At 43.7% G+C, this 22,338-nt stretch overlaps 1 protein-coding gene across 1 annotated transcript in view; it reads right to left on the bottom strand.

Annotated features, from left to right (window-relative positions):
- The window catches only part of LOC139759912 (lachesin-like), a 59,286-nt gene extending 48,017 nt beyond the window's left edge, over positions 1–11,269 (bottom strand). The window contains exon 1 of the mRNA XM_071682527.1: positions 11,201–11,269. Coding sequence (XP_071538628.1) covers positions 11,201–11,267 — 67 coding nt within the window. The 5' untranslated portion in view covers positions 11,268–11,269. The remainder of the gene's footprint in view (positions 1–11,200) is intronic.
- Positions 11,270–22,338: the final 11,069 nt, after the last annotated feature.

Below are 22,338 nucleotides of genomic sequence, written 5' to 3'. Positions count from 1 at the left end.
ACACACACACACACACACACACACACACACACTCACACACACGACCATGAATATCCAGAGGCCGTTATGAGTGTGTAGCCGGTCGTCTGTCATGGGTGTCGTGCTAAGAGGTCATCGTGGGTACTGCCTTATCGCTACTTATCTCTAACAACAGTCATTTTACGGTCGTATGACGAGCCTCCTGAAGAGAGAGAGAGAGAGAGAGAGAGAGAGAGAGAGAGAGAGAGAGAGAGAGAGAGAGAGAGAGAGAGAGAGAGAGAGAGAGAGAGAGAGAGAGGTCAGAAAGGAAGTAGTTCTGAGTTGTTGTGTAGGTGGCGTGAGTTGTTCTTCTTCTCTTAGCCTGGAATCAACGCTGGGAACTTCCATGCGTCAAGCGGGTTCTTGGGTTCGTCTGGAGTCCATTGTTATGCTCAGTGAGGCAGGGTCCTTAATGGACCCATGGGGAGAGCCGGCTCGAACAGTTCACCGGATCAGAACTCATCTGACATGATCAGGAACTTGTCTAACATGATGAAGACTCGGTTGAACATGGAGGAGGATTTAGCTGACATGATCACGACTTTTCTCCCATTGTCAGGACACGTTGGATGACACAGACGTACTTGGGAAGTCCACATAACAGAGAGGCTATGACGAGGTTACATGCTGGAGGAAAGTAATGGCTCAATGTATCATATGTTCCTCCTCACCCTCCACTCCCTCCAGCAGGAAATCAGCACTGAAGTGTCAGCAAATAAAACAGAGAAATAATATACTGACAAGGAAAATTCATGGGAAAAGATAAAGGGGAAAAACACAGCTTTGTCTAATTCTAGTCGCCGGGAGAAGTATCTTAGCCCCCAAGCTGTAAAGAAAATGATAAGTTGCAAAACTTTTTATTGTATTAGTTTTGAACAATGATTTCGTTTGCACACAGTCCAGTCTCTTGTTGTCATACTTTATGCAGTGAGACCAGATTCGACCCTTCGCGGTCAAGTCCACTTTATGGTTTATTTTGACCACTTTATATCTCATGATTCAGTCCAATCGAAAATACGTCGAGACCCCTATAACACATCGCTCCAGTTCATTCTATTCAATACATTCCCTTACGCCTTCCTTAATGTTTAGTCCCCGATAACACTAAGACCATATTATCATTCCATCGTTCTATCTTCTTCTTGGCCTTTCCCATTACCCTTGCGTCCTCCACATCGAACATATAGATCCTCTTTGTCTGTTTCTTTTCACTCCCTCTCCATGTCTCCGAACCATTTCAGCACACCCTGGTCGGGCCCCCTCTTGGTCAGACTACAGATGCTACCACACTTCCCAAAGACGTGTCACTCGCCTCCAGTCTTTCCTCTTTCTGAAGTCTGCCACCAGAACCGCGTTATCTGCAAACAGCAACTGATCCTTATAACTATTCATGTTCCCTGTTCTTCCACATCCAGCATAATGTAGACCTTCCCGTCTCTCTATGACACTTGGCATCATCATCTCCCTAACCGCGTCGTCCATAACCAGATTAAACAGGAGCTGTAGCGGTTCGAATCCTCACTCTGAAGGGTAAATACGTGCTATTGATGTGATCGTTTGTTAAGTCCTCAATTTCACCTTCGTGTACATACCTCCGTGTTGACTGTGAACTTGGTGAAGAGCTACTGCTGCTTACTGGCTCCCTGGGGAGTAGTTGAATAGCTAACTTCCTTATCATAGTCAGTGGTGAGGGAGTAATCAAATGGACCCCTGCCTCGAGCCTCAGCGAGAGAGAGAGAGAGAGTCTCTCTCTCTCTCTCTCTCTCTCTCTCTCTCTCTCTCTCTCTCTCTCTCTCTCTCTCTCTCTCTCTCGCTACATTCCTCAGATGTTTCTGTTGGTTTAGATACGCTTGATCCCCAAAGCTAAAATTTGTGCTCGGGCGTTTATCATTAAGTGTTTCTGACTAACACCTCACGAATGATTGCAACGTGACTCCACAGCGAGTGATAGATGGGTAGTAGTTCATTGTGCAGACAGAAGTTACGTTAGTCCTCGCCAAGTAAACAATGATCGCGTGTTGCAATTATATTTTCCTCAAGGACACAATATCATTTGTTTACGTTGTTGTAGAGGATTTGTTTACTCCGCTCTAGGAGACGTGTTCACCAACCCTGGTTCCACGTTGCTTCAAGCGTGTTCACATGGCGTGAGTTCACTTTGCTGCTGTACACAAGCGTTCAGAGATCATCGACCGCTGTTCAACTAAGAATGTTCATCATGGTTTTGTTAGTGAGTGTTTCCGGTGTATTCAAGTTTCTGATGATCATAGTCAGTTATCTCCTCATTACCTCCTCTTGTGTCAGCTGTTTCTTGGCAGATTATACACACGAGAGATTAATCTTTTGAACGCGTGATGGTCTTTGCTGCGTTCACCACATCTGAAGCACTGGATGGGTCGAATTTCAACATCATGTGTTCATCATTTCTATCACCGAACACGGGGATGCTTCATTCATCGATTTCATCGTACGCAGTTTGATTTCATTCATTCATTGACAGTAGGGAGGGTTATGTTATTCATTTTTTCATAGTACACAGAATTACTTCATTCAATTCTTTCACCGTACACAGAATTTCCTCAATCATTTCCTTCACCGTACACAGTGATACGTCATTCATTCGCTGTCCCAATGCCACCATAACCTTGCTTGAGTCGCTTCACGCAATGCTTCGAACGTCGCTTGTTTTTCTTCCACAAACACACTTCCCTGTACCTGTAATACTTGATACAGTTCTTACTGCAAGGTTCTGGTCTTTGGCTTGAGTCACCTGGTTTGGATGTAGTCTAATACTCGCTCCAGATCTCAAACGGGGTTCAGCACAGACCCTCCTGACCACCAGTTATGTTACTATTGATCACGTGGGGTTCAGTTGGAGGTTCGACCAAGCTTCCTGAAGCATCGGATCAGTACGGACAATATGAACCTTAATTCCACACACACACACACACGCACACGGACACAGGCTAGTGTAAACCTCCCTCTCTTACCTTACGAGATAAGTAATCACAAATATGTAATCACACGCACGGACACACAGAGACACACACAATATAACACAGGCCGGCTGAGCCTGGACTTCTGTGAGCTGGTAATAACAATTTGTGCAGAGGTGATCTTGCACATAAGACGTCTGGGAACTAATTAGACAGCTCTGGTCTTGTTAGGATACAAGTGTTGCCAGTTAAGGAAACGCAGCTGCTGGTGTTGCAAGTGTTGCCACTAATTGGACAGAGCACCTGCCTCAAACACTGTGTGTCTGCATGACAATACACTCTGGGTTACCCACGGCAGCAAATGGGGGGTTGGCCATGGTGATATCACCTGTTCTTCCGATCAGAAAATAAAGGAAATGGTTGAAGTGACTCTTTTTCTGAGAGAGAGAGAGAGAGAGAGAGAGAGAGAGAGAGAGAGAGAGAGAGAGAGAGAGAGAGAGAGAGAGAGAGAGAGAGAGAGAGAGAGAGAGACCGACCTGGAAGATATCCTCTTATCATCTTGTTCAAATACATATATATATATATATATATATATATATATATATATATATATATATATATATATATATATATATATATATATAGTTAAGGGTACGAGCATTTGTCCTCTCTAGGGTCGAAAATGGAAGGTAAGGAAATAATAATGTGAAAGGAAGAATGTACGAGATTGAGTAATTCATTAATTACAGGGGAAATAGGAAGCAGGTGGGGTTGCGCCCAGAGGGGATGATTCTAATACATAATGAATAATATTTGTTTCATTATTTATATATATGATATAGATGTGATACCCAGTCACGCGTCATGGCTTGTATGATGACATCTTTACCTATCAAGATTTATATTCTTTAATGACATTCCGTTAGCTTTTGATTGGTTGTTGTGGAAGGGATGGACTACGTTTATTTGGTGATCGGACGGCTGTACACGGGAAGTATACGACAGCTGACCTTGAATCATCTTTTCTATGAGATAAAGAAAAATGAATGAGTCAGTCACCATTGTATCATGCTAGACTATCCAGGACACGAAGTACCTATTTCACAACTACTACTGCTACTATTACTACTACTACTACTACCAGTACTACTGTTACTACTTCTTCTACTACTGCTACTACTACTACTACTACTACTACTTCTATTACCTACTCAAAGCAGTACATTAGCCGAACCATTCAAGCAATTACGGTAAACCATCATAACCTTAGAAGGTCCCATTAGACTAAGTTTCCACAGAGTAATTACCCACTTAGAGACACGGGGAAGCCCTCATCATCGTCATCATCATCATCATCATCATCATCATCATGAGGCAAGCGGTCTTGGTTCAATTACCAACTCGTCTCATAACTTAGCTGGCCTTAACAGTCAGTTTGCAAGGTTACTGTAGTCTTTCGTGTGGGTACCTCCCCACCTCTCTCTCTCTCTCTCTCTCTCTCTCTCTCTCTCTCTCTCTCTCTCTCTCTCTCTCTCTCTCTCTCTCTCTCTCTCTCTCTCTCTTGCTTGCTTGACGGAGGCGGCTTGTGGAGAGTGAAAAAGGCACTAGGGGGCTAAAGTGATGCTTTAAGAATCATTTAAAGAGATGATGCTGATGTGACATCAGCAGCGATCATGGGAAGGACGAGTGTTACTGGATTTTTAAAAAAGGAGATAGTCGAAACAGTGAAGAATTTGAGAGGTTAAATGACACCTCTTTCAAGCTTGTGATTGTCTGGGTCGATCCACTGATGACTGGGGCCTACTAACACGTATACCTTGGCAGTCAGTCAATACTTTATATGTGATGAAGTGAAATAGAGAGTATGACTTCACCTTATGGGCACATGCCAGATGCATGACAGATGCATGATAGATGCATGACATATATTCTTGTAGTTTGATCATTCAGTAGACGTTAGCCAATCGTACATCATGAACATAAGCCACATCACTGCGAGTGCTTCGGGTACGTAAATATACATTGGTTCAATTAGGAAGCCATACCTTTGTACAGTGATAAGCAAACCCTGGAACGAACCGCCCGCTATTGTTTAGCTTTTGACCAAGGCCACAAAAAATAGCACACGGATATTTTGTTGTTTCATTCCATTGTTCTAGGATTCAGTCTGCCTCGGATGCAGCTGAGGCTATAAAGATAATTGCATCTGCTGTAGGATTTCCATATGTTGAGTTATAATTACCACGAAAATGTTTTGATTCATTGCTTAATTAAGGAAAGAGACTTTTGTGTGTAACTCTTTCGTAAACATGGCGTGCCTGGAAGGTTAGCAAGCGAATGTCTCGTATAGTTTATGAACAATAGAACTGTTACTAAATTCACTTCGGTTCAGTCTCTCTCTCTCTCTCTCTCTCTCTCTCTCTCTCTCTCTCTCTCTCTCTCTCTCTCTCTCTCTCTCTCTCTCTCTCTCTCTCTCTCTCTCACTTGGAAGGCTCATTCAGTCCCCATCTGTTCGGTATCATCACCTCACCATGAACCTAGACTCCACCCACTTGAAGACAATCAGACCAACGCTTCCTTATTCACAACCCAGTCGATATGATCTCTCCCGGTTGGAATACGAATCAAAACTGCTTAATACAAGCAGCGTCCCAATCACCTCCCATGGCGTCCGTCTCGACACCACACTCACCTCTGTACCCTTTTTGCCCTTACCTTGCCTTACCTTCAACTCTGAACACCAGCGTCTCTGCGGGAGGAGAGGTGGCTGACCAGCATTGCTGACAGGACGCCCGAGCTGCAAAGGGCCGCACTCAAGCCACAGTTTGATTAAAGACGTCATCTCGAGAGGTCTCGCCTGGGCCAACTGCCCTACCAGGAGGGAAGAGAAGCATCTCAGGCCTTGTGGAAGTGTCATACAGCAAACATTATTGGCCTGGAGGAGAAGCAGGCGGCTGTTATGGGGCTGCACCTGCTCCTCTACCGTGGAATACACGTCATAAAACCTCAGGGAACCCGAGTGTGTGTTGAGGACTCGATGGAGCAGCAGAGGAGACCAATGGATACACATTACCTCTTCGCTCCTATTGGATCAGAGACGCTTGGAACCCTGAAGGGCTATTCAGAAGACCCTTGATTTCCTCAATGATTTTTGATCCTGACTGACCCAAGTTGCTAGAGACGAGACTGCAGCCGGTTTTCTATTCCAGCGCCTCATCATTGCCATCCAAAGAAGGAATGCAAAGCTCATCAACGTCTGATGTGTCTCCTCATGTAAACACGTGAAAATGAACGATGGATCATCAATAAAGTATTATCAGATTTGACAAGCCTATCATTTTCCACCGTACACTATCTTCCCTTAGATAGATTGTAGTTTTTATTTGTATCGAAATAAAGAAAAAATGAAAGGATGGAAGAATGATATGAGTCTTGAATAACGTCTGCTTCGGAATGATCAGATGAAGCAGTGATGGTAAGAGGAGAGCAAGTGGGTCATGTGTTGCCAGTAGGAAGGCAGTAAAATGTACGGGCGTCCGTAATTCATTGAGTTGGTAGCATTTGTTGTGATATATCTGGCAGCCAACACCATAAGGGTGGGAGGAGGAGGAACCCTTCGCCAATATCGTGCATGATATTACATTCTCTGCAGGATGTTGCAACCAGCCGACCAGAGAGCCGCTCCGGTACCCTTATAATGCTTAGTTTATGTTCTCTCCTCAAATTTACGGGGAAATATCGAAGTCCCTTCTTAACACTTTACCAGATATATTCATTCAAAAGAAAGCTGTTGGTAGGATATCATCATACTCGAGGCGCTACGTCAAACAATGTCTTCATTCTGATGGGGATTAATCACTTCCTCTGTAATTCCTATCTCCCTCTTTTTTTTTGGCCCCAGTCTATAGGAAAATGTTCAATTTTCCCCCTAGTCAACACAGCACCCAGATCTCTGAGGCTTTTGGTAACTGCAAACAATAATACCCGAAATACTTCAGCGAATGGAATGTCCCCCCCCCCAAACGTAACAACTCAGTGGATTTTGGCAGTCCTTACAAAGCCCAGCAGCCTGGCTGTAAAATCTTTTTCGCAATTAGCGTTGTGCCAATTACGGGTGAAAGATGAGAGGGAATGTGTGATCTGAGTGTCAGGATTTGACCAGCTTGGACCTGGCTGCTGAAGGCTGATAGAGACACTACCGGAGCTGATACATTTTCCCTCCACACAGACCATCATGTGTAGGTGACCTTTGCGGTTAGGTAAAGTGGAAGGACTATTCTGTACCACAGGCGGACCCCTCTCGTACCACAGGAGGACCATCCTAAACCACAGGAAGACCATCATTCACAACAGGAGGAACCATCCTGCGCCACAGGAGGAACCATCATCCAACAGAAGAAGCCATTTTACACCACAGGGGGCCATTCAAAACCAAAAGGTGCCATTGTAAACAACGAAGAAACCTTTTGTTTCTTGTGGAATCATCCTGAAATCCTAGGGAACCATTCTGTTCAACAGAGAACCATCCTTGCTTATTAAAGACGACCCTCCAGCTTCTGGGGACTATGCCACGCATCAAGTTACCATCCTGTAAAACATGGGTCCATCCTATAACATCCTGTATAACATGAGTCCATTCTGATAACATCGCATATAACACAGGATCATCCTGCAAAAACAGACAGACCATCTTGTATAACATGATACCATCCTGCAGAACAGTAGGGCATCTTGTTGAACATTAGACCATCCTGCCAGAGGGAGATTATCATATCATATAACGCTCAACCATCCTGATAAACAGTAAGGTCACCCTGTTTAACTCAGAGCCATCCTTCAGACGGGAGAACCATCCTGAATAGCATTAAACCATCCAGCAAAACATAGGGGACCATCCTGGACGACCAAGATACCACATAGTACCACAGGTAAGGGGACAAACAGACCATCTTTGCACTGTACGATACGAAAAATATATGACAGTGGCTGGAGGATGGTTGAGTCAACCTGGACACGTAAAAAAAAAAACATTATTTGCGCCTCTTTAAGCACGTGAATAACCTGCAGGTTTTACTCAGTGGATCATCTGTTTTGCCTTTGTGCTCTTCCCACGTCTGTGAGTTTCTGATGTCTCCCACTACCACTACCAGCCTCAGAGGGACCCGTTCGTCTGTTGCTGGATGAATTCCTTTGCATTCCTTTGTGAGTCGTCATCGCGGGGGCGGGGGGGGGGGGGGGGATACTCCCTACATGGAGGAGGAGGACCACAGAGGATCTAGAGAGAGAGAGAAGACCAGTAGGACTACAGGGGACCGAGGGAGAAGACCAGGAGAACCACAGGGGACCGAGGGAGAAGACCAAGAGGACCACAGGGGACCGAAGGAGAGAGAGGACCACAGGGGACCGAGGGAGAAGACCTGGAGGACCAAAGGGGACCGAGGGAGAGAGAGGACCATCTGTGCTCTGTCGGCTCTGGAGCACATGATCTTCGTAATTGCTTCAGGCATCCGATATCGTCGACACCTCACATAGATCTCTGTGAGTCATGAGGGTGTGAGTCATGAGGGTGTGAGTCATGTGGTTGAGATTTTTGAGAGTTTGGGTTACATGGTTGTGAGTGATGTGGTTGTGTCTCATGGCCGTGAGTTGATTTGATGTCTTGTCTCTCATTTACATGTCCATATAAATATATATATATATATATATATATATATATATATATATATATATATATATATATATATATATATATATATAATATATATATATATATATATATAAAGTGTTCTAGCACCAAATATCTCTTAATCACTGCCTGTGAAGGTGAAAATCCTGCACAACACATGAATGATTAACTGCACATAACACAAGACGTGGGGGTTTATCGAGCAGATTTCGAGATGAAAGGAGATTTAGGTGCAAGGCTTCCTCATCGAAGATCATCTTTATGTTTGGATTTTTGATGGAGCAGAGATGTGTACAGGTGTTCATGTTGGAGCAGAGATGTGTACAAATGTTCATGTTGGAGCAGAGATGTGTACAAGTGTTCATGTTGGAGCAGAGATGTGTACAAGTGTTCATGTTGGAGCAGAGATGTGTACAAATGTTCATGTTGGAGCAGAGATGTGTACAAATGTTCATGTTGGAGCAGAGATGTGTACAAGTGTTCATGTTGGAGCAGAGATGTGTACAAGTGTTCATGTTGGACCAGGATTTCTGTATAAACATACATTTTGGACCAGGATTTATTTAGCAGTAAATTCATTTTGGGTCGGAGTTTATCTGGTGTGCACAGTTTTGGAACGGGAAATTTATTCGTTAACTTTCGTTCTACGCCAGAATTTATCCCCCCCCCCCCGAATTACAGGCTGGGGTGGGGTGGGGGTTTAGGGAACTATTCCCTTGATAATATGACTGATCAGAATTATTGACTAATATCATGGTAGAACACAAGTAACAACAGAAATGACTAAGTTCATTTGTTTTCCATCTATGTGAAGACGTGGACGTCCTCCGTGTCTGCTTTCATGAAGAACAATATTTGGTTATTGGAAGGGGGTGGGGGAGAGGGAGGGAGAGGGGAGGGGGCTGATTAGTTCAATGTACCTCTTGGTTGGTGTGTGTGTGTGTGTGTGTGTGTGTGTGTGTGTGTGTGTGTGTGTGTGTGTGTGTGTGTAAGGTATATTGTCTATGGTGGCGGGTTAGCCAGCAGCTTCGTTACCTTTGACTGAGTAATGAATGTGTAAAATATTGTGGTTCGAAATGGGGAATAATGAAAAATTGGTTATCGGGACAGGGAACAGTTATTGTTTATCAGAATGGGGAACGATGATTCGTTATCGGATAACATAACTAATTGTTGTAATACTGACCAGTAATTGGTTATGGAAATAGGATACATCATTTGATGATCAGAATGAGGTGCAATAATTGGTTATCAAAGCAAGTTATGGTTATTGGTTATTTGAATGGACTCAACAATTGGTTATCAGAATTTGGTACTGTTGGTAATTGGAGTGAGAAACAATATTCAGTGATGAGAATAATCCAATTTAGGAATAAAGTAAAAATATATATATATCAGAATAGAGCCAAATGATTGGTTACTGGAGTGGAAGACAGTAATTCTTTTTATCGTAATGATGTGGCTACTGTTTTGCAATGGATCCAATACAACTTATCAGAAGGAAGAACTATGATCTTATAGGAATGGAGTACGAATGATTGGTTACAGGAACGAACCACGAATAACTGCATATATAAATGTTGTACGAATAATTGGTTACAGAAATTGGGATACGAATAATTGGCTATGGAAATAGGGTAGAAATAATTGGTTATAGTTATGAGGTAACCAGAAAGCTCAAGGTGGATAATGTCTCCAGGCCAATTATTGTAATGGGGTTTTTACCTGCTGGAGAAGGAAATAGACTTCCCTATAAAGACGCCAAATAACCTTGATGCTGGAGTTCATCAAAACACGCATCATTGTTCACATAATGAGACACAGGAGCACCGACCAGGGGAGGGGGGGCCTCCCTCCCGGGGTCATTATTCTCGATTAGCTGTTAATGAGCCTCAGATAGGAGCACTTTCATCATAGCGAACATATTCATTAACATATTCATTTTCATAGAGGGAGGGAGGGAGGGAGGGAGGGAGGGAGGGACGGACGGACGGACGACTAATCTTTTCCACTGCAAAATCTCCTGATGATTATCATTACCTATTTTTTCTTTTTCTACGAATACTTTGAAAGAGCCAAACTCATTATCCGTGTCATTTGCCAGACGTAAAGATCACCGATTTCGCTTGTTGTTAGAGGTGGAAAAATTGCACGATAACTGCTTGCTGCCGGGAGCACATGTGGTGTCTCTGCCTACCAGACGCATGAGCAACAAGTGGTAGATCGCCCTCCTAGATTGTGGTAGAGTGTCGAGGCATACGTGAGACCACAGACCTCACGGAGGCACGAAAAACAATGATGCAAAACGAAAAGAAAAGGTCAGACATGCAATTGCTCACGTCAGATATATATATATATATAACAGCACCATCTGGTAGTTAACCCCGTACAGCTACCCCCTCCCCCCATCCACGCTCCTAAGCAAAAGATATCAGAAATCTATCACGAGACAGACAGACAAACGGGAATAAGATTAATAGACCTGGGTTATAAAAAGACTCTACTGGGGAGGAAAAACAGAGAATCACAATGAAAAAAGATTTTTCTTTCTCTCTCTTACCCGCTAGACGAAGGAGGAGGACCACCAGATGTAGATGTCTGAGGCAGAGAGCCCGGAACACACTCATTGTTGACCTGGAAGAAGAGAAAAATTGAAACCATGCATTATACCAAGCAACAAAGGGCGTGTCGACCACGCCACCAACCCATCCTCTACCCCCTTCTTTATGTAGCCCCAGGGTAAATAAAGAACCCATTTACCCAGGTTAAGAAAAAAGGTATAAACTGGGTTTCGAGAGGTTTCCGTTCCTTGAAAAGCTGAGAGAAACATTGCTATTGTATTCTATGGGGACCCGGACCTCCTGTTGACTGTGTTCACTCACACATTTATGTCTCCATCCATTTTCCTTGTTTCGTCTCCGTATCAATTGATCCAAAAATCAGAGACTGATGATAAGAGGGAGTGGTGACGACACGTTCGTAACGACTGGTTTGACTTAACGACTTAATGAGGCTTGACAATACGAGCTTTGGTTAGGCTAAATCATTAATCATCTTCGATGTGGATCCATTTCAAAACCAATGTGCCAGCCATGCCAGTCATCTTCTAAAGCTGACAAGATCATCCTTTCCATTCATCTACCATTAGACACTTGATGTGGTCATTCTCAGGTCAACAGTGTCAAAAAGAAGTCAACTCTAAATGCCTACGTTAACTACTTTTATCAGAAATAAACGAATTGATTATGTGTAATACATTTTAGCATCACATAAACAGCAGGATTTTTTTTATTTTTTGATAGAATCGCTAACTAAAAAAACGATATTGAGTTATCCGCTCCAACAGTCATGATTCAGCAATGGTTCGTGGTTTTTATATCTGATAAATTTTTTTTTGAATTTCGTGTAACTGTGTAAGTAAGAACGACCTACCGTTGGCTCGAGTGATCATGCATTCTACATTAACACAGACCCTGTGCCGGGTCTTGGAGAAGAAGAAGAAGAAGAAGAAGAAGAAGAAGAAGAAGAAGTACTGGAAGAAAAAGAAGAAGAAGAAGAAGAAGAAGAAGAAGAAGTACTGGAAGAAAAAGAAGAAGAAGAAGAAGAAGAAGAAGAAGAAGAAGAAGAAGAAGAAGAAGAAGAAGAAGAAGAAGTACTTTTAGTGCACAAATGTAACTGCCATCACATATCTAGTCATTGCAGTAAGCAAAGGTTCTCGGAACACTTGAGCATTTTGATGTATTCAAAGTAAAGATGAACCAGGAACTTCTGTGTTCCCTTCCTCCTTTTAACAATAAACGGACACAGACGGATAAAGCCGTGCTTAACCTTCAGATATCAGAGGATCATAGATGTCAAATATGGCGATACGATTGTTCGTTTTGGGGTGTTGCTAGATGGCACCTCCAATCCAACACATCCAGAAAAAAATTTATGAAATGTCATCAAGACTTAAGCAATCCTGTGTAAAATCAGTGTCTCGTTGACCATCAAGGGCGACAGGAAGCGGTTGCTAGAATTTCCCCAGTTCTTTTGCAGTGACCCGATGCTTAGAGATGAAAAGTATGCTTATACCTCCTCTGCTCGACGCCAGGTTCCTCTTGGGTACGATAACTTAACCTCTTAAGTACGATTACGAGCATTATCGTACACAAGAGGCATTATATCGTCCTGCTGAAGGTGGTCGTACTCAAGGGGCTTAAGTCGTCGTACTCAAGGGGCTTGAGTCGTCGTACTCAAGGGGCTTGAGTCGTCGTACTCAAGGGCTTCAGTCGTCGTACTCAAGGGGGTTAAGTCGACGTACTCAAAGGAGCAAGTCGTCACACACACACACACACACACACACACGAGGGAACTATGTTCTCTAGGCCAGAGGGCTGAACATAAACAATCCTCTACACCGCATCTGTTGCCACACAAACAGTTGGTCAGAAGAACCAGGACAGACTCAGCCAACTGAACGTAGCGGACGATAGGTACCTCACCTCCATACACACACACACACACACACACACACACACACAAATCATATGTATATATATTAATGGCCGACCGCCCGTTCACCAGTTAGGGAAAGGGTTCTAAATGCCGCACCTTTGAGAATCATGCAGATGTTGGGCCCAAGTCCAAACAGCTACACGCCACTTTGAGGATCAAAGTTCAAATGTTTCCAATGAAAACGTTTGAGACTAAATCATTTATGGTATTCGTAGGGGGAAGAAGAAGCGCCCTGAGAGGAGAGACAGTTCGGGGGAATATTCGATAAGCCATATACTTCCCTTGGTGAAGGCATGGGACCAGTTTGTCACCTTCGACAACACAAATATACGACTGACCTTGTAAAGATTCCCGTCAAAGATCCCCCTTCGAAATAGGACGTAGATGACAGCGCCAATGGGATTTAAAAGCATAGAAGGATGCGATAAGATATCAGTAAACACACAGACCACGAGGAGGTGAAAAGAAATAAAGGATAGCAACCTGGTGCTTGCGGAACAGCAAACATTACCCATATGAGCATGTTCTCTGTCCAGCTACACTCGTAATGTTCGGGTATCTTCTGCCACACGAGAGAGAGAGAGAGAGAGAGAGAGAGAGAGAGAGAGAGAGAGAGAGAGAGAGAGAGAGAGAGAGAGAGAGGGAGAGGGACGACCCGGGTGGCGCATAGAAAAGGAGAGAAAGCCAAAGTGCTCTCCAGAATATGGCACAGACGACTGCCTTACCGCTGGAGGCATGTGAACCTCTTTTTCGGCTTCCGCGCAGCGAGTGTTTGCGATAAGGCGTCGTCGTTATCCAGTTGGTATAGGTAAAAGCCTCGCTGGAAACTATTACGGGAGGAGCAAAGGCGCTCTCAGTAATGCAGGTCGCAACGCAACGCGAGGCAATCCGGGGAAAATTGCATTCCCGTTGTATGACTCTGTGAAAAGAGTTGGTTGTTGACAAGACCAGACCCCCAGCCAGACGCACTATGTTTCCTGAAGATGAAAGAGACTTGGACGAAGTTCTTCGCCCCGCAAATGGTACCCTCTTGACCTTCAGGTTTTAATGCGCAAACATCGCGAGGATCTGGCTGACTAGGAACAGATAAGGCTGTGGTACAAGCGAAGGATTCTGTTGACTCGTTTAACTGGATGTTGGAAAAGAATGGTCCAATCTATGTGTTAATGGAACAAATAGACTCAGTCTCGTCCCGGATGTCTCCTTCATATCACTAGCATCCAAATGTGAGACAAAATGTGGCTCAGCCGTCTCTCGTTACCATCCACTTCAAGCGGTTGACGATGGTAAGTCGGGGTTTAACCCTACACGCTACATTGATGAAACACCCCACCACATGTGGCTATGATTTTAAGAGATGCAGTAAACCTAACACGCTTAGCACAACAGACCTCAGATGAACCCACTACATGGGACCAAAATGTTTAGAGATGCTGCAACCGTTGCATCACACACCAGGCAAAGGTAATGTAGTCAACGCTGTGTTTTACACAGGGGGGGAGGAAAAAAGAAATAGTGTTACTCGCGTTTTTTGCTGTTGGAGCAGCATTATCTCACTGGGTTTAATGAGCCGAGTCTAGTTACGAACTCATGACCTGGACCTGCACGAAACGCTACACCACCTGCACTAACTACATGTTGCCCTAAGTTCGTGTGTAATTAGCGCATTATCAGTTAGACTATTTGAATTGCAAATTAACCTCATTAACGTTTGTAGTTAGATTATATATATATATATATATATATATATATATATATATATATATATATATATATATATATATATATATATATATATATATATATATCATGCATTTGTGCCATACTAGAGAAACAAACAATATACTAAAAGAAATGAGATCAGACAGTAGATAAGTCAATGGTTGTATGATTTTGTATGATAATCTCAGCTCGCACAACTTGTCAAACAGTTTGCATTGTTCAGATTTAAGAACCTGTATTGGTACTTTGTCACTAGAGGCTGCGATTGCCTGAGGGTTTTCACAGACTCGTATCATTTGACCATTTGATCCTTAAACGACCATTATGGCTTGTGAAATGACCTCAAATTCCTGAGCCACACGTCCCTCATCGCACTGTGGGAACCATGACTGACTCTCTCGGGAACTACGGTGCTGTTCATAATATAAGGTTCAGTCTTCCCTCCAGGTGTACGTGGGGTTCTGTCCGTGATGTTGTACGTGGGTCCGTGACGGATGTACGTGCGACTGACGGACTATCTGTGTTGCGGGGCGGGTCCGGCAAAACCCCTGCCAAGTGGGTCAGGGATGACTCTGTCGAAGGGAGGACGTCTTCTTGCTCTTCCTCTTCCTCTTCTTTTCCTAATTCTCCTCCTCCTCCTCGTCCTCGTCCTCCTCCTCTTCCTCATCTTCATTTTCTAAATCGAGCATATAGCCCGTGGAGGTAGAGAGGTGTGTGGTGGACATCACAAGAATCGTAAAGTACCTTTGGAAATGAGGTGAAAAGTCTCATGGAAGGGAGGGAGGGACATTTCTGGCTCCATAAATGATAATTCATGCCATCCAGAGTGGGTGGATGGGTGGGTGGATGGGTGGATGGATGGGTGGAGAGGGGGGGCTGGGAGACTATTACTACTACCCCCACCCTCACCTCACCCCTCTCGCAAAGAGCTTCCAGAAGCCAAAAAGGGAAAGAGAAAAAAGTCTTTCAATTCTTTTTTTCATGGAACGGGAGCATCAAAGAATGGCCTCAGTCTCTCTAATGGTTAGTTAAGCGAGGGAGTTACCGAGGTTCATCGCTGGGAGACGCAGAGACCTAGGCCGCTTCGCCCGGCACCTAGTTTAGACCACGAGTTTCAAACTGACTCCGGTAAATTCCTTTTTTTCCCCCCATCAAAACAAGTTTTTCGGCAGGTGATTTTTTTAAATGTCTTCGATTACCGTGTGGGAGATTTCTTGCTCTCTTCGAGACAAGGTCTCCTGATGTCAAACTGACAGAAATACTGAAAATAGAGGCAGTATTACGAAGGCCACACAACCTGAAGTCTTCTCCTCCCTTTGACCTGATGTCCAGCGAGATATGGTAACATAGGAGCAACGTTCGTACGTGCTGGGAAGGAGATACACCACCTCCAACAGCCTGAGCCAGTATCTCCGGGGTTTATATGAGCGCTGAGGCTAAGCTGTGCCGGCATACACTCTGCAGATTGAATAATTTACATACATTACCTTGATTTACAGGTAAAAGATGTAAATGAGCCGTAAATAAGTAGAGGACGCCCAGTATCTGTCTTCATATGTTGATGAAGATACTCGGGAAAGAAACTGGAAAACTGGAAAAGATTTATTGACAAAAAGGCGAAAAAATAATATATATATGTATATATATATATATATATATATATATATATAAAACAGAGAGAGAGAGAGAGAGAGAGAGAGAGAGAGAGAGAGAGAGAGAGAGAGAGAGAGAGAGAGAGAGAGAGAGAGTAATAATTCACAATGTAAATTCCTATGAGAGTATGACCTTGCCCAGAAAGAACATAAACACATTAAGGAACCTAAGTCTGTGCCATTCGTTAAGACCAACAGACCAGTTTATACAATGGGAAACCACGGCAGCCATTTGTCTGGACCAGCAGACCATATTATACACAGTGAGGCCACAGCTCCCGGGCCCATTACCCTGTTGATGACAGAGCAGTCATACAGCAGCGGAGGATTTATAAGCGTCCACTCTCGCCAGCGAACAAGAATATCGACGCGTAAGACTATGGCGAGTAGGTCACCCATGTGTAAACACAAGGTGTTGTCGTCTACCTGGTTGACGGACAGGTGTCTAAAGCATATGGTCGAGTTGATAAAGAATCTGGGCTAATGTGTGTGAACCATATTGGTTTATAATGGTAGAGAAGACAAGCAAGTCCCCCCATACAGCATCAGGGTACGTTATCTTTTTCTGGAGTATAACAATGTTAAATACCGAGGCAAATCCCGTTATGGAGAAGGAAGCAGGCGTTTACCCTACGAAAACTCAGAAACACAGATCACTGCCCTATTATCCGCCTTGTGATTACACGTACATAAGCTGTGGCCAGAGAGACTGACGAATATGTTAGACTCTGATGTGGGGAATTACGAGAGTGGGGGTAACAGCGCGTATGGCATACGGTATAGCCTCCTACAACGAAACAGAAGGTCAGGGGTTCGATGCAGGAGGAACTGAAGCGGGTTCTGTTCGTGTGGCTCATGGTTATGTAGAAAGCGGGAAGAGAACTTTGCCTAGGAACTGTGATGAGTGACAACTTCATATCCTGGTGTGATATGGTATACTGGTGATAGATAACTGTGGGTGAGGTTGTATGTTATAACACTACTGTTCTCCTAGACTGTTTGTAACTGTGAGTTGTTAAACTGACTGACACGGTTTTACCCTGACTACCAGACTACCTGAAGACTGTGTTGAAAAACTGTTCATTGCAGTCTTCATGTGTCGCAGCCGTTGACATAAACTGCTTCAGCACACACACACACACACACACACACACACACCCACACACATATGTATATATATACGAGACGTGAGTCTCTGACTGCATCGTTCATGCAACGGTGCCATTTTATAACGTGCTCTTCCACGGCAGGAATCAGAACGAGAGAAACAACGAGGCAAGGAACACGAGAAAGACAATAAGATGTTCTGCTGAAACGGATGATATGTCTTTTCTTTGTGGACGCTTAGTAAATGAGAAACTTTTTATTATCATTATTGATCAAAGTTCGAGGATTAGAGAAAGAAACTGTACCCTACATCCGAGGGTTTGGGAAGAATCCAATACCAGTAATGCGGAACTTCTGATCAGACAAGGGATTTACCATGAAGGCTTCCCATCTCTCCAGAAGCACTGTTGACCCATTTGCTTTATATCAGGTCGGGGGAGGTAAATGTACAGAGATTAGGATTACCATCATGGCGATCCAGTTCCTTGTTTTGAGAGAGAGAGAGAGAGAGAGAGAGACACCGCCCCCCAACAAACGTAGACCAACCTCACGTAGGTAATATCTCGTGGGACCGAGGACAGACAGAGTCGAGAGGGATCTTGTGTCGTCACTGAAGACATTGATCTCTTCACTGAATGAAAGAAAGAAAGAAAGAAAGAAAGAAAGAAAGAAGGATTTCGTAAAGTGAATCCGCCCATTTCATGGCCATCGGACGATGATATGTGGGACTGGACATTGTAGGTCAATGTGCTGCACTGGGATTTGACGTGGGGGCTTTGCTCTGGCAGAGCCATTTATGTAAATGGCTCTGTTGTAGAGTGTTAGCGTTGTTTCTCGTTTTATTGCTATGTTGGGCTTATGCAGATGACTGCGTTGGTATGAATGATTATATCATATATATATTATATATATATATATATATATCCTTTTTTCTATTGTATTGTTGTTTTGTTATGTTAAGCGGATGTAAATTCCCTTCTGATGTTTCATTGATGTAAGTAGCTACCTCATAACACATTGTTGATGTAGACAATTTTCCAAGTTTTCATTGATGTAAACATGGTTTGCATGGTAAGTCTGAGTGATTGATGTGGATAGATTTGCAGTCACGAAAGAGAGTAAGTGGATATGTTGCATGATTGATGTAGGGGCGTTTTATTACTCTATGTGATTGATGTCCTGCCGCCCCACAGAATGGTCGGTCATTGATGTTAAGAGTCTATGTCACTGTCTGTCACTGTTAAACGCAGAGGGCCAGACTCACAGACAGACAAAGGGACAGAGAAAACCATCAATAGTAATCATAATGCTTTTGAGAGCATACAAGCATCTCCACTACATTCCTGCTATTACTTTACGAAGGCAATTTTCACTCCATTGGAACAGGATCTGGTTACTGGTCTCTGAGACATTTGACGCACGGCAATATGACGTGATTGTAAATAACACGACTTCTCAAACCCATGAAAGATCTGAAAGCTTAAAAGACCGTTCCCATAGAATGGAGGGACGGAATCTCCATAGCTAGAGATATAAGAGAAAACTCTACGTGAAGTGTGTGTGGCATAGAAAGGCCGTGGTTTATCCTAAAGGAACCATAAAGTGTTGCTGGGTTATCGTCTGTGTTGTCCAGCCAATGTTTTGAAATCCGTCTGTCGCTCGTGACCTATCGGAGTTATGGATTATCCTCCTGTTACGGCTGGTGAAAAATATATATTTTGGGGAGACTGACGTATGATTGATGGCAACAACAGAGTGGCAGGAGTACAGAGGAAGATAGATGGGAGAGAATGACTAACGTAGGAACAACAGATGACCATAAGAGCAACAGATATAGAGAGGAAAAGAGATGCCTCAAGGGGAGGGTAGGCAATAGACCAGTTATGTACTAGAGATAGCTGATCAGACAGCAGATGGATGATTGGGCTAAAGAAGTATAACAATACAACAGTTAACTCACAAAGGTGGAGAACCAGCAGAATACAACAGAAAACCTATAGAACAACAGAAAAGGAAATCATGACAGACGACTAAAGGCAAAAGAACAACATAGAACACTGTTCTCTTTGTATAACAATCTTTATCCTCTACCCCTGAGTAACTAAGTGATAAATCAACATCATTTATTTCTTCCCAAGTTAAAAATATCGTAAGAAAAATAAAAGTGAAATGACCGTGAGTGACTTCCTTCATTTCCAGTCATCGACAAACTATGTAAATCTTGAGAACATTATGTTCAAAAGCGAACAAAACCGGATTGAGGAGTCTGATATGTAAATACGAAATTTAGCACCCAGACATCTCTTTACCCGTACGTAAACATTATAGATTCCAGTGACGACCGACGATGCCTTTTTTTTTCTATCGGATTGGATCCTGGATTGCAAATGTGGAGCCTCGGTACAGAGCATCGGATTCTCTCATTTGCAGCTGGAATATAAGACGGGGGATCGGATTCTGGGGGATTCGCGTCTGGAGTGTCGGCCAAACCCACGGATTTCCTCAATCGCCAAGTCGGATTTGGGTCGGATACTGGGAATATGGCGGACAACATCGGTGCTGTAAAGGAGTCTAGAAGCCGTAGCGAAGATTGATGTTTTGAAATGGTGGGGTCTGAGCTGTAGGTTTTATGATATATTGGCACACCAACACGCATACATAAAACACACACACACACACGCACACACATCTTATATATATATATATATATATATATATATATATATATATATATATATATATATATATATATATATATATATATATATATATATATATATATATTATCCCTGGGGATAGGGGATTAAGAATACTTCCCACGTATTCCCTGCGTGTCGTAGAAGGCGACTAAAAGGGGAGGGAGCGGGAGGCTGGAAATCCTCCCCTCTCGTTTTTTTTTAATTTTCCAAACGAAGGAACAGAGGAGGGCCAGGTGAGGATATTTCCACAAAGGCCCAGTCCTCTGTTCTTAACGCTACCTCGCTAATGCGGGAAATGGCGAATAACTTAAAAGAAAGATATATATATATATATATATATATATATATATATATATATATATATATATATATATATATATATATATATATATATATATATATATATATATATATATATATATATATATATATATATATATATATATATATAAGTTGGTCTCAGTTGGAGCAAGGAGTCAACTATGCACCCCATACTACAAGGAGTGATACATGTCTGTCATATTGTATGCTCCATCTTGACTCAGTACTTGCCACTGGGCGCACGTAAATGACATCCTGCTTCGTTCATTTTTCCCCCCGGACGTTCCACTGGGATGGGAAATTACTCGCGGATATTGCCACACTCGGAGAAAAAGTCGGCACGATTGCCGTCCTCATTACGAAGTTGAGGAATGAAGGAGGAGAAAAATACTGATGGTTGGTCCCTCGGAGTTCCAGGAATTACCTCAGGGTTCTGGATGTGTGGGGCGAGCGACGACCAAGTGCTTGGACACCTTGGAGAGTTTGGACCTCGAGGACAACATGCGAGGATTACTCTACCTTCTGACCTCGAGGACAACATGCGAGGATTACTCTACCTTCTGACCTCGAGGACAACATGCGAGGGTTACTCTACCCTCTGACCTCGAGGACAACATGCGAGGATTACTCTACCATCTGACCTCGAGGACAACATGCGAGGATTACTCTACCTTCTGACACTTCTACTTCCGACCCCCAGGTGGATGTACGGTGGGTGGGGAGGACCTCTGCCTCCAGTGAGACATTGGCGACGTCTGCTGTCAATGAAAAGCATACACCACCCATGACTGACATATGACTCGTGTGTCATGTCACATCCACACCTTCCAAGTCGTGCCCACACACACAGCTGCGTCTATCTACCGTATATCTCTGGTCAGAAGTGGTCAACATCATCATTATCTTCATTATTATCTTTATCATTATCTTCATCTTTTTTAATCATGAAGCCCTTGTTGAGGAGTTTCTGCAGCTTCGAGGCTGCGCTGAAATCAGAAGCAGGGAAATGATGGACTCTTTTGAAAGGACAAGGTCTTCGATGAGGCTGTACTTTCACATCGCTTGACTTTACGATGACACATCCCCGCCGGTGGTGACCTGGCCACCTCCCGGTATAACCACAGGCAGGTGGAGTCCGGTAGCATAACGGTGTTGTGCCACTCGTATGGTATCCAACCTCGTTGACCACGTGTGGATACGATGCTCTCACAAGACCAGAAGATGTTTGATCCTTTACAATGAGGAATTGTGGAAAGAAAGGGATCTCGGAAAACGTAATGATCGCTTGCCTCCAAGAAGCTCCTCTCTCTCTCTCTCTCTCTCTCTCTCTCTCTCTCTCTCTCTCTCTCTCTCTCTCTCTCTCTCTCTCTCTCTCTCTCTCTCTCTCTCTCTCTCTCCTCATCGAGAAGAGAGATACTCCTTGTGTCGTCCTCAGCTCCCTTGGAAGGGAGGCTGATATGCATGACCATTACGAGTCATTCACAACACTGGGACCTCTCATTCGTCATGCATGGTGACTGATCAAGGGTCCGTTCACGCCTTCAGGATCTTTCTCTTCTCCCTCCCCCCTCGTCAGATGACGATCACAGGGCAAGGTATTGGAGAGTTACCCACCAGGGTCTGTGTTACCCTCTGCCAGGTCGTGGAATGGCCTCCGCCGGTCACGGGAGTCGAACGGGGCCACTTGATGCTGTGTGGGG

This window comes from Panulirus ornatus, chromosome 3, assembly GCF_036320965.1.
Source record: "Panulirus ornatus isolate Po-2019 chromosome 3, ASM3632096v1, whole genome shotgun sequence".
In the NCBI taxonomy this organism is placed as follows: domain Eukaryota; kingdom Metazoa; phylum Arthropoda; class Malacostraca; order Decapoda; family Palinuridae; genus Panulirus; species Panulirus ornatus.
The sequence above is the reverse complement of the archived record's forward strand: the minus strand, read 5'-3'. Positions and strand labels throughout refer to the sequence as shown.